Below are 13,595 nucleotides of genomic sequence, written 5' to 3'. Positions count from 1 at the left end.
AAGAGGAATTAGCCCCATCACTTTCCATCAGGGGCACTCTTGCTGGCTTGTCCCAGCCCCGTCTCAGTCCGAGAGGGGGAAAGCAGACATGCTGCTGTCCGGGTTGTTCGTGGAGGAGCCGTGAGCCGAGACCAGGCAGCGGCGAGGATGGCGATGGCCTGGTGTTCCTGTGCGTCTGCAGGGGAGGCTACGGGCTTTTGGCATACACGTCTGCGTGGAGGCGAGGGCCGTTCTGTGCACTGCACAAGGTGCAGCATTGCCAACCTTCCTTCTGCTACAACTTCCTTCAACTTCCTTCTACTACAGGACCACGTCATCATGATGACCAAGGACTGCAGCAGTGCCCGGGCCCCCAGGACGGCATCTCCTTCCTACCTGGGTTTCAGAACAACTGGAAGCCAAATGGTCTAGTTAACGCCAGGCAGTTCCGTATGCCAGGGCCAAGTATTTAGTTCCAACCTTATTAGGAGGCAGCATTTCCTCACAACCCAGCTGCTTAGTCCCTGTGAGGTCAGGCCCAGAGCAGGCGTGACGAAACTGAACACGCTGCTCTCACGCTGGGAACACATCTTCAGGTGTGCACTTCTGGTGAACCAACCTCAAACTCACAGTCCAAAGATTGTTGGTCAAGGACTTTGGAGCCTGGAACCTACCCTGGCTTCTCTTGACTAACTTTAAGAAAAATCACTTTAGCTTTTTGGGCTTTGGTTAAATTCATCTTGTTCCTTGTCTCCAAGGTCCCTTCCAGATCCAACATTCAATTCTACCAAGAGGCCATCACGGACTCGTATTTGAACGTGAAAATGGAACAACATATCTAAGACCAAGTATTTGGAGAGAAGAAATGGTTTCCACAGGGAGAAAATTTAAAATACAGAAAAAAAAATTCTTACCACTCAAGTTTTGGAAACATTTTATAATTTATATATAAAATCTTGTAAGAAACCATGTAAAATGACAGAAATATCCACCTTACATTAAGAGTCAAAAAAAAATACACACACACTGGATGTAAATTTTAATTATAAAACAATATGAACAAAACATTTTAAAATAATCTCAATTATTTGGCAACTCATCACATCATTGCTAGAGACAAATTTGATCTTAAGAAAAATTTAATTTTATGAAAAACTTAAGCTGGACAGTTTGTTCATATGGGAGTTAAAACATGTTTAAAAAAGAATCTGGCAATAAAGCCAGTTTCTGTCTGAAAATAACTGCGTATAAAACAACATAAAATCCTGAAGCTTGATAAGACAGGAGTGACCTAATCTCGATGTGTTTCCCTTCACTGAAAAGGACAGTATGGAAGGAGAACAGGCAGAAGCCTCGGAAGAGCACAGAGGGGAGGAACGAACAGTGACAGAGGCATGTTTGCTGCAGGTGACAGGATGTAACTTTACCTGAACCAGAACCTCTCACGCCAGTGGGGCTGGAAGTAAAGTCACAGATGCGAGCATATCTAAAAACAAGTTACATTCTTAAAAACAGTCACAAATGTGAACAGAGAAGCAATGCAGACCCTTTCTTGAGCTAAACTACTTCACTTGGATACATGCGAGAAGGTTCTGTATTTCCTGCCAGATCATATTCAGAGAGTTACAAGGCAGGCAGCATCCTAAAACATTTCTACTAATGACTGCATAGCATTTAAAACCCCTTTTTTATAAAAAAAAAATAATAAAATAAAATAAACAGATATATAGTAAAGTTCACAGATAAGTTTTCTCTGTAAAATAAATAAAGTGTTCATTGATTAGCATCATACATAGAGTAAAATACAACCTATTTTTACATGTTTATATACTGTACACAGATTACCAGTAGGCAGCCTGGTGTCTGATGGGCTGGAAGGGTTTGCATTAGTGATGTGTCACATCGGGAAATCCCGATTTCAAATGTTAAAATATACAACTACTTTGTTTTGAGTTCAGATACAAAGTAAACTTATTTTCCTTTATCTGAAATAAATGTACATAATATCTTCTATGAACAATAGTTTATAAAGCTGTTTAAACAGAACAAGAAAAAGCTTGCACCTAGGAACTTAAGAGCACATGCATGTCCTTTCCCTGGTTAAAAGAAAAAAAAAAAGCTTATGGCCCCAAGGCTTGATTCTCTTCTCTCGGCTGTGTCCCCGACAAGCCAGGGGCAGTGGAGGCCAGGATTACCGCTTGGCCTTCTTTGAAGGGGCTTCTTCCACCCTCTGCTGGCCTCTGGTTCGGGCTCCGGGGGGGCTGGCTTCCCTCTTGCGTTTGCTAGAAGGGGACAGCTGGGCCTTCGATCTGCAGTGAACAAAAGTCAAGGCAGTGGTGAGAGCTGAAAGGAGCAGCTTCGGTAATTTGGGAGTTTTTTAAAACAGGGAAGGTTTTTGCAGCACCTGAGAGCCAGGAGGAGAAAACCCGGGTCACGTTTATATGGGAAGAGGAGACTCTAGAAGAACAGTGCCAACTGGTCATCTGCTGACCGGCTCATGCCCAAACGGCACAGAGGAGGAGCTCAGAGGCCCGTGCTCCAGTTCCAGCTCGGTCACACTCCCGGTGCGGACCTGGGTCAATCTACCTTCTTCTCTGGGTCCTGGTTCTTTCATTTACAAAACAATCAGCAGCCAGTCCTCCCCGTGCTGTCCCAAGCTGAGGCGAACAGCAGGAGCACAGGGCCGTGGACCACGGCTGGCCGGTGCCCAATCATGTCTTACGGGACAATGTCACGGAGAAGAGCTGGCAGTGTTAGAAAAGGTATGGCAATTCCAGAGCAGCCTTCTGGCCAATCTCCCTGCCACCAGCCTATCCCCGCTCTCCCATCTGCCAGAATTATCTGGAAATCCCAATGAATCAAGTTACTGTCCTGTTTGTCTATTACATGTATATTCCTCTTGACTATCTGATGCTCTCAGGATAAAGTCATCCCGAGAATTCACAAAGTCCTTTATAATTTGCCCTGACCTCTGCAGCACCCTGGCTATAAGTCCTGCCAAAATACGGCCATTCCCAAGCACAGGACATTCTGTCACATTTTCATGCTTTGGCATGTGAGTTTTTAAGAGAATCACCCCACACCTCCCACCTAGCAAACGTCCTTGTCTTTAGCCCCAGTTCAAAAGCAAGTCCTTCGGGAAAGCCTTCCTCATCACAGAGCAAGCTGCTCTTTGGAAATCCCACGGCACTTTGTGTCTTCACCAGAGTGCTTACCACTGTGATGTACCTGCTGGTTTTTTCCAACTGTAGGCTACAGTCCTTATTTTAAAACAACATGCAAATAGACCACAGTAGAAAATACCACTGGTGTGACGTCTATTAAATCTGGTTCATGAGAACTTTGTTGCAGAGACAGGGGCAGAATGTGAGCACTCTGCAAGTATACTGCAACAGTTTTAGTGTGGCTGGTGCCAAAAAATCTTGCAAGTCACGGACACATGTCTCCCCGGCTAGGATGCTTCTCCACGGCAGCTGCTGGGCCTTACTCCTTTTCCTCTCCCCAGCACCTCGCACAGAGGCACATGTCAGCAAGCGGCCATGGTTCTATCCATGAAGGAAAAGGCCTGGAAAACCAAAACTGCAGGAGATGGACCATTGGGGCTGCACGGATAGAAAGGCAGGTCTTGCTCATGGGTCTTTGGACGGCCCAAGGAAATAAACTCAAACCGAGTCACGTACTGCTGTACAGGACGCAGAGTCTGCAGACACGCACGCGTGGGGAAGGGCTGACGAGCAGTGTTTGCTGCTCTCCTGTTCGGGCCGTGGCAGGGAGAGCCGCTGGCCACCCACTCGGCACCTACCCGGCGAGTAGCTGGGCGCCAGCGCTGGGCTGGACGCCACGCAGCAGGGACAACAGCGGGGAGTCGGGGGGCCTCTTCCGGGCCGCGCGAGCTCGGGGGGTCAGCCAGGCCCCGCCCCGCACCCGACGTGGCGTGGTCTGTGACCAGGGGCACCAGCACCACCCGGGCGCTGTTAGAAATGCAGACGCTCAGGCCCAACCCAGACCTACAGAACCAGAACCTTAGCACGGAGTCTCCCCAACTGGTCTGCAAGTCCATTTTGAGAAATACGGACCAGACCTTCCTGAGATTCCTTCCCTCACTTATAAAACAAGGATAAATAGAACATTTCACTTAATGAGGATAAAACGGAAGAATCCATATGAAAGATGCCTGGCACTTTAGTGCGCTTCCCTTTCTAGAACACGGGGCTGATAACACGTACCTACATTACCGTGTGCCAGGAAGATCAACGGTTGTAAGAGATGTCACAACAGTTTTTATACACTGTGAAGAGTCTTTTTATCTGTTGCTGCTATAATGTACAGAAAGTAAGTCAAGACCTGCATCTCAAGGAAGAAGCTTGGAGTTCAGAGAGGGCATACACCACCATCCTGTGCACAGCAGGCCGGAAGCGCCGGGGAAGGACAGAGAGGAACTGAAGCAGCGGGGGCCTCCTGAGGAGGGAGTGTGAAGGATGGCAGTGCCTGGCTTGCTGGTGGCCGGCAGCAAGGGCACTCCAGAACCAGCACAAGCCAAAAGGAGGGCTGGCGCAGCCTGCGGAAGCTCGTAAGATGAATGAGGCTGCGGACCGTGGGAGCCGGCCAGGGGCTGAGCCGGAAGGGGCTGTTTTACTGTTACCCCATCGCCTCTCCAACACTCTGGCTAAAGCAGAAACCATTCTGGGCTGTGACGCGGCTGGCCATGCTGTGCCGGTTTAGCCAAGTACTCGGACCTGCAACCACTCGGAAAGAAACACGCCTCGCCTTTGGTCTTGGTGGACAGGAGTCAGTGCATAAGGCTCACAAAGCTCAAAGGCAAGTCTGGAGGAGGCCATGAAGTGAGGCCTGAGGTTCCTTTTGCAGCCCTTGCAATACCTTCTGGAGTAGGTTTCCATTTGGAAAACCAATGATGCCCAAAAGACAGTTATCTGGCAAGAGAAAAATCTTAAAGGAACTTGGGAAGAAAACATTACCATACAAAAACAGTCTCTGGGGATTAAAAATGACTTCAAGTGTAAGCAGGGACTTACCTTCCTAATAGGGGAGATTTACTAACTTTTTCGCAGGTAGATAACTTCTCTTTTGCTAACATTTGGCGATTTCTAGCAGAAATGGTTTCTGGGCTGCCAAGCGTGGATGCTGCACATGCTGATGGCTTGCTATGATGCTTTCTGAAACAGATGACAGAAACACCGGGCAGCGGTACCCTGAACACGCCAGGCCCGGGGCCTCTGCAGGAAGGACGACGCTCCTCGAGGGTGAGTCAGAGAATGGGGACGAAAAGCAAAAAATGGTTGGTTTTCTGTACTGTTGGTAAAAAGTGGGTCTGATGTCACCCACAACTAATTGCCTGCATGATGGTGTCTTTGCTTTTACTCTGCGGGGTATTTTGTCATGATTTAGAGAAAGATGACTCTGTGATAATAAACAATACCCTGGCCAACAAGGTAACAATCCCTCAAGTGCTCATCAGAGTAGAACAAGGGGCCAGGACAGTACAAGGCAGTACAATTCACAAGGCCAGCTGGTCAGGCCCTGCGACTGGTCCAAGGAGACAACTGCATAAGGACCAGGGCACAGAAGAGCAGGCTTGCCAGCGAAACTGCAAGAGAAGGGACTTGCTGAGCTGGTGTGTGGGTCCAGCTGAGGGAACGGAGGCTGGGCGCCTGCGGAAGCACGTCCCCCCAGGATAAGGTGGGGCAACCCTCTTATGAGTTCATCAGCTCACGCTCTGCAGAACCTGTGCTTCCATAGGAGAGCAGATAAATTCCAGTACAAACAGGGGTGAGGAGGGGGATCAAAATAAGAGAAGACCTGGAAGTTGCCCTCCAATGTTTTGGGAAAAGCTATAGAGAAGCCCCAAGAGAAGAACTAGAACATGAGCAGACACCTCAGGGAGGCCAGCTTCTACCGGACGCAAGGAAGAGAACGCCGAGGAGGCAGCTTCCCTGCCCGTGGAGCCTGCGAGCAGAAGGACCTGTGCAGAGGAGATGCTGGTCTAGACACGGAGGCACTGATCGGTCAGCAGGACTAACCCACGAAGACCCCAGCCAACCTCAAGAATCTGCAATTACGAAGATGCCAGAGCCCAGGAACCCATCGACTGGTGCCAAGGAACCTAAACTAAGAGAAAAGGATCCATTTGTAAATCAAAAGTTCTTAAGGCACATTAAGGAAGAGCACTGACAGTCTAAGTGATTACAGAATCCTAAGTCAAGTAAGACTTGTTTTCAAAGAATGAATTTTAAAAGGCAAAGCTGACTGCTACTTTTAGACACTCAAAGACAGCAAGAAGGCCTACAGACTGTCCTGGATGATCTCTGCTACGTGTTTAAGGAGGTGGTGGTGCTGGGGTGGAGTGCTCCAGCGCACCCACCCCCTCCCATCAGCAGGAAACTTGATTCTGTCTCTTCTATTTATTTGAGTTGTTCCATCTAAAAAACAAATATGAGACCCCCACCTTACCTTCAGCCATGGGAGCTCTTAAAGTCTTGTGGCTCTAAAATCTGATTCTTTTGAGAAATCAAACCGTGGCATGAGTGGTTAGTAATGTACAAGTATGAAGTGAATAGAAATAGGCTGAATATAAGCCTTCATATAAACACATTATTACTGTAACACTATGGTGACAGGTTTAGTAAGTGATACTCTTGAAGTAAATGTCCCTGAACTTTTTGATTAATGTTGGCTAATGAAATGACAGAAGATGATACCAAATTAACAGCCTGTGAACCACCCTGAAAGTGAAAAATATTCTTGCTTTAGTAAAGTTAATAAACTGTACACGGATGCAACTTGTCTCAAAATGTGCAGTGGGGAAAAAACATTGATTGATATTAATGGGTGTGGTGGGGGAATAATTGGCAAATAATGTTTGTTTGGACAAAGTTAAATAGGTTTTTTTCCTTTAGGACTATGCTGAGCCCTTAATATTTTAATTTGTGCTGTGACTTACGAAGGAGAAGGAATTGACCGGCATTCCCAAAACTCATTTGACCATGGCATCTTTTTTCCAGGGGCTTCTGGCTATACTGGGGTTTGGGAGAATAAACTTTGGGAAACATGAAGTTAAGTTATGTTAATAAAAAATGGTCGCATATGGGCAATTTTACATGGTCAACCTATTCCACAGCACTGTGGAATTACATGAGTCCTACGATGGTGACGGGTACGCCTGCCTTCCCTCTCGCACTGGGGCTGAGCGAGCTACATGTTGGGACTGTGTTGGACACAGGCTCTGCTTTCACCCATGGGCCCAGCACAGTATCTGAGACACCTACTGAGGCTTAATAAATATCTGCACAGGAACTGAATGGGTTCCACCAAACAGGCATTTAGAACCTGGCAGACTTTGCTGTGATCCTCAACAGTGGTTTAAGATGGGAGGCGGGTTTCTCCAAGAAGAACTGCAGTGTCCGAGGGCTAAGAGCATGTGCTCTCTGCTGAAGATACAAAAGAAAGGAAACGGCTTACACCGTGGCTTGAGTGAGTCAAGGACAAGAGAATCCCCTGAACGCCAAAGCTGCTGTCTGACGGAGAAGCTGGTGAAGGCCTTTGGAAGCTCTCTGCTGTCCCCGTTACCTCTGAGCCTCTGATCTGGTGGTGGACCTTGTAGTGGCTCCCGAGGGCTCCTCCTCTTCCTCCTCTTCCTCTTCCTCCTCAGACTCCTGGTCTTTCTTGTCCTCAGGGGCTTCAGAAACTGATTTCTGGCGTTTTCTTTCCGGCTCTGAAGATTCTGTTCAAATAGAAGAGTAACACCTGGATTGTACAATTCCCCAAGACACTTCCAGAGGAGAGTCATGGAGTTCAGAATGTAGGATATTAGGGACTTGGAGGCAGAAGAAGTGGTTTTCCATTTCCTTTTGTTTCAGCACTTGCAATTCACAACTGTTTAACTTAATCTCAAACACATTTGGGATAGTTTACTTAGGCAGTTCACAGCCAGCATTCATGAAAAATTCACATGTACTCAGAAAAGCATCTGGGATGTACCATTTCTGACATGGGATTAGAGCCATTTCACACATATTTATGTAATATTAATACTGGCTGTGCCCCACTGGATTTTTCCTCATCCAGAGAAAAACCCTTAAAAAGGTGATTTTAAAATGGTAAGACCCCACAATTAAGAATGTGTCAGAAACATACCAGCATCATCTGACAGAGTGAGTGAACGCTTGGGCTTTCTTCCTCTCCGCCGCACACTTGCTACTGTTTTTTCTTCACCATCATCCTAGAAGCAATAAAATTAAAGTTGAAAGGATGGTTAACTGCACATATACTAAGTTGATTCCTAAAGGACATACCCTGATAAGAAAATTGACACTTACGTTGCTTATACTTCTTTCTTGTAGGGTAGTGGTTTCTTTATTGGACTCATCTTTAAGAAAAGGAAAATGTCTGCATTAACACTAGCTTAGTGTAAAATTAACTTTCAACAGTCTGGCTTGTTGTCTCTGAATGTACCAGTGCTGACTAATGCACTGTTTTACAATTTATCATTATTTTGTATCAGGAAAATAAAGTTTGTGTCAAAATACCTAGCAGAAAGTACATTTGAATGCAAGTCAGGACCTCCAAATTTGCACTTCAGACTTGTCACAAATAACCTCCGCAATCTGGGAAAATTACTTAAATTCCTCAAGCCTCAGTTTTTCATCTGTAAGATAAAGACCTGGGTTTGACCACCTGTATGGTCTGTTTTAGATCAAATATTCTGCACCCAGAAAGGGAGGAGGAAAGGGACATCTGGGGAGTCCTCAAAACACACCAGGACCCGCAGGTCAGAATTATAGATCTCACTGAGATCTCAACGTGGCTCCCGTTCTGTCACGACCCCACTTTGGTAGTTAGGAAAAACGAGACTTAAGTAACTTGATTTAAGCAATTTGTTCAGTCACAGAACTAATAAGTAGTGCGAAAGCTAGTTCTCTTGACTATAAACAGTTACATCAGAGCAATTAGAAAAGTACACATTTAAGCCTATTTTAGGTTGTGTATGCCTATTCTTTATATATTTGCTTTCTGTAGATGTTACAGTTTCCTGACAACATATCTTGGGAAAAAAAATGAAGTTTACTTTAATGCACTGTTTGAAGTTGAAGTTATGAGGATGTTCCCTAGACACTCGACAACCCAAAGGTACTTCTCACTGGTGGTGAGGTCCATGTATTACCCTTTTTGCAAGTTCAGTACACTGATGTAGACAGAAGAATTACACCAAGAAGGCTGACACCGAAGAAGCCTGTCTTAATGGGTCATCATTACCCAGACTCGGAAAATCACTGCCAAAACCCAAAACATTAATCCCACAGCTCAAATTAGAGTCCTTACAGGGCATTCAAATTATAAAGGTTTCTTGTTATATGGATTAAACATATTATAAAATTATGAATAAAAACTGGTTAAAAACCAAACAGAAGCAGAATCTTCCCTTGAAAAAAAAAAAATAAATCAACCTTAATTTTCCAAGAGACAAGAAAAACTGAAATACAATCACAAGATCACACACAGTTAACTATGTGGAAAGGTTTCTAAATTACATTATTTGTTTACCTTGATGGGAATATGCACTTTCCTGATCTAACCAGCTATTTATTTTATCCAAAACAGTTGTCACATTCATCTTTTTCACCTATGCCAACCCTTTAAAACCCACCAAAAGGCCTTGCTGCCTTTTTTAAAAAAAAAAGATTTTGAGAGCGAGAGAGCGAGCGAGCAGGTGTGCAGAGGGTAGCAGCAGAGGGAGAAGGAGAAAGAATCTCAAGCAGATTTCCTGATGAGCCTGGGATCGTGACCTGAGCCAAAATCAAGAGTTGGATGCTTAACCAACTGAACTACAGGCGCCCTGGTCTTCTTGTTTTTATGTAAAAAAATTTTAACCATGAAATTAATATATACACATTGTAAAAATTCTGGAAAATTCGGGGAATGGTAACAACATGGAATGTTCCTATTATCCCACCACCCAGAGCCAATCATTGTCAACATTCTGGATTATTTTTCTCCTTGGAATGAGGACAAAAATAACGGAAACAGTTTTATCTCTTGCACTCTGGCTTTAGAAGCTACACAGGCTGCTTTCAGAATTCTTCTCCTGAGAATAGGCTCTTGAGTAAACTCCCGTCTTCCTGGTAAGAGTGCCTAGTTCCCAGGCTGATCTACTTCCCCCTTAAACATATCCAGTAAATTATGATTTGGACACAGCAGCGTCATCCCTATTTTACTCTTTGTTGCCTTCACCCTCCTCTCTGGAGGCTTCCAAAACCAAGAAGGGCTCAGATCACAAGAAAAGCCAACAGCTGTAGTCTCCCATGGCTACAAGGACAACCGTTTTAACCAAGTTCATTGAGAAACAATGAAACTCTAAAACCGTCCCCACAGCCAGCCGCCCTCGCCCCTTCCTTAGATCCCACACAGAGCAATGCTCTAGGTACACACCTGTCTGTGTTAATTTTGGTTTGCCGCCAGGTGGAGACTGTTCTACCTAAATTTAAACCAACAAAAAACTGAAGTCAGCAGTTAGTCATCATCACAAAGAAAGTCATTCGTTCTGCAAGGCAGGTTTAGGACCTCTATTACGTAGGCAGAGTATTTGGAACCTACCTTTTGCCACTGATTAAGACTACCAAGTGAATATGGATGCCATGCTTCTGAACACATGGTCTCTCGACAGGAGAATTAGGGCTGCCACGAGCCCCTTCTCCAGCCACCCTGCCGTGACGCTGGGAGAGGACCATGGGAGGTGACGTGGTCCAGCCACTGTTCGTATCCCCCACACTGTCTTACATTCTGGCAAACGCGTTTGCCCATGGAGCTATGGTTTTGCTGTCTTGTAATAATTCTATTGAGATGAGTACTGTTATGCTACTTTACGTTCAAGGAAATCGGAGTCTCAAGAGGGTTACATGATCAGCCCAGTATCACAATTCTGGGAGTAAGGGGCAGAGCTGAGGCTGGAACCTCATTTGCTTTTGGTAGGACACTGGACACAAATTTGTCCTTCTAATAATGCTGTCATGCAATGAAGTCTTGATACAATGATTTTGTTGACTACACACTTCAGGGTCAAAGATAAAGAAAATTTAAAAAGATAAAGTGTCCCTGAGGACTTTTCTGCCTTGAAATCAGTGTACATTTTGTTATGAAAGGAACTCCACAGACAGTAGTAAGAGGTGAGACACACTGGAGGTTTCCATAAAGAAGCCATTATCTAAAAACCGTATAAAACAACTATTTTCTGTATTTTAATCAAGGATGACCACAAGAAGTTAAGTCCCTAATTTTTATATAAGAAAACTCACATGTGAGGATGGGATCAGACTGAAGAACAATATGTTTATGTAAAGACATTAATTGAAATCTTATTTAAATGGTTATTCAGTGTTTTATTTAAGGGATTATTTTAATGCTTTTCAAATATTTAAAAAAAAAAAAGTAGTGGGAAATACGAATACTGCAGTATACACTCTCCAGGTCAAGGGCCAATACCCCCAGAGTCCTCATCTGTCACAATTACTTACAGTGACAATGCTAGTATCCGTTTTGCAGTCTTCTTCTAAAAAATAAGAAATAAAATCTCACTTAGAAAGTCAGTTTGAAAATGTCTTTTTTAAAAAGCAGGCCCCAAACCCAACATGGAGCTTGAACTCACGACTCTGAGACCAACAGTGGCACGCTCTACCAATTGAGCCAGCCAGGCGCCCCTGAAAATGTCCTGCATGTGAACCGAAAACACAACAAATACCTACTTGTTTTTAACGTTGTTTCTAAGGGGTGTTTACGAGGTCTTCCTCTTTTCCTTTTAATAATTACTGGCTGATCTTCCTAAGGGGGAAAGGAAAAAAAAAAAGCAATGAAAGTTTTCAATATGAGATTTAGAGTTCCCTCCTCAGAGCTCTCCGATCCCAACTCTGTCACTTAAAAAAATACATGACCCTGTGCTTCATTTCTCTGCGTGCATTCCATCACCTGACAAACACTGAGAACTGTACTATGAATCCACGCAGTAGTGAGGAATGAGAGACGATGAGGTGACGGAAGTGAGCGCTTCGTGTCCACTTTGACTTCTGCAATCGGTATGCATGTACATTTAAATTTGGATTTAGTCCTAGTCACTGGTGACCAAATGCTACTCTTTATGAAAAATAAAGGAGGCTACTGAACTTCTCACACATAAGTGTGAGAAAACAAAAAGAACTATTAAGAAGTTGTATCGGGTGGAATTTAAGAAAAAAACTGATGGACATAGGGGAAGGGAAGGAAAAATAAAAACAGAGAAGGAGGCAAACCAGAAGAGATGCTTAGCTTATAACTCTAGGGAACAAACTGAGGGTTGCTGGAGGGGAGTTGGGGGAGGAGGGGGTAACTGGGGGGTGGGCACTAAGGAGTGCACTTGATGTAATGAGTGCTGGGTATTGTATGCAACTGATGAATCACTAAATTCTACCTCTGAAACTAGTAATACACTAAATGTTCACTAACTTGAATTTAAATAAAATCTAAAAAAAAGGTATCAGACAGGCAAACTTGGTAATGGTTATCTAGATGTGCCCGGTGGGTTCTGCCCCCCACTGGGCTCCCTGCAAATCCCGAGGCAGGAAGGCTGGAGGCTGGCCTGCTCGTGCAGCCTCCCAGGAATCCCCCACCTGGCCTCACGGAACTGGGTCCCATGGGCACCAGCTACAGGCCTTCCGCACACCCCCCTGCTGTACTGCTCCCGTTTCGTCCTGTGGAGACTCCAGGGCTCAGCAGCCCCGGTTCTCTGACCTAAACACTTGCCTGGCTTGGCCGTGCCCCGCTGCCAGGACAGGAACGTGACTTAAACACTGAGGTAAAGCTCTGGGCTGCTCCTAGGCGGTCCTGACAGAACTAGGTCTCATACAAATGTTTGGATGAAATGAAAATTAATCAAAGTGACACTGATGAAATGCACAGTATGAAAGGGTGTCCCACTGCACTAAATAAATGAACTCCTTTAAAGCATTTGACAAAAACTTTAGGGAACAGCATTTAATGCAGCTTATTTGTCGCCAGTACTTAAATATCTGAACAGGAAGATATGAAAGACATCCCCTACCTCCTGAGATTTCATGTTGTCATCGTCATTCTGCTCGGTCTTTTCGCCAGCAGCTTCACCACTGCTGTATTCGTCTGCAGAGACAGCAGAGCTCGGTTCAGGGCCGGGACCACAGTCAGCCGCATGGCCACCAGCCCTGCCCGGGTGGTCTGCACAGCCCCAGTCACACATGCACACACACACAAACACACACACACACACACACACACACACCCATCGCAGGCCTACACCACCCAAGTTAATAAGCAAGAGTCTGGCTAACTGATAAGAAGCACACTCTGGGTTGAGTTAGGATCCAAATTCAAAATGATTCCCAAGCCCCTTGAGTATGAAGTGTATTCTCAAGGGAGTGCAAACGAGTCAACCACAGCTGAGGCCATGAAGCCCGGTGAGAGATGAGTCTCATCTCACAGCAATTCATCTAAGTCTGTGTATTACTCACCCTTTTCGTCCGTGGCCCTTGAAGCAGCGCTGTTTGTCTTGGAACTTGCTTTAGAGAATTCTTCCAAATCTCCAGTGTTCTCCTCCTGTGGAG

The 13,595-nt window shown here is 45.2% G+C and overlaps 1 protein-coding gene across 1 annotated transcript in view; it reads right to left on the bottom strand.

Moving 5' to 3' along the window:
- Positions 1-1,003: 1,003 nt before the first annotated feature.
- The window catches only part of BOD1L1 (biorientation of chromosomes in cell division 1 like 1), a 53,169-nt gene continuing 40,577 nt past the window's right edge, over positions 1,004-13,595 (bottom strand). The window contains exons 18-26 of the mRNA XM_035005292.1: positions 13,503-13,587; positions 13,061-13,134; positions 11,733-11,808; positions 11,505-11,539; positions 10,423-10,468; positions 8,313-8,362; positions 8,131-8,215; positions 7,564-7,717; positions 1,004-2,288 (exon numbers count right to left, since the gene is read on the bottom strand). Of these exons, the coding sequence (XP_034861183.1) occupies positions 2,171-2,288; positions 7,564-7,717; positions 8,131-8,215; positions 8,313-8,362; positions 10,423-10,468; positions 11,505-11,539; positions 11,733-11,808; positions 13,061-13,134; positions 13,503-13,587 (723 nt within the window). The 3' untranslated portion in view covers positions 1,004-2,170. The remainder of the gene's footprint in view (positions 2,289-7,563; positions 7,718-8,130; positions 8,216-8,312; positions 8,363-10,422; positions 10,469-11,504; positions 11,540-11,732; positions 11,809-13,060; positions 13,135-13,502; positions 13,588-13,595) is intronic.

Source organism: Mirounga leonina, unplaced genomic scaffold (genome assembly GCF_011800145.1).
Source record: "Mirounga leonina isolate KUSES-001 unplaced genomic scaffold, KU_Mleo_1.0 Mir_129, whole genome shotgun sequence".
Classification (NCBI taxonomy): Eukaryota; Metazoa; Chordata; class Mammalia; order Carnivora; family Phocidae; genus Mirounga; species Mirounga leonina.
Note: the sequence above shows the minus strand (reverse complement) of the source record. Positions and strands in the feature narration are given on the sequence as shown.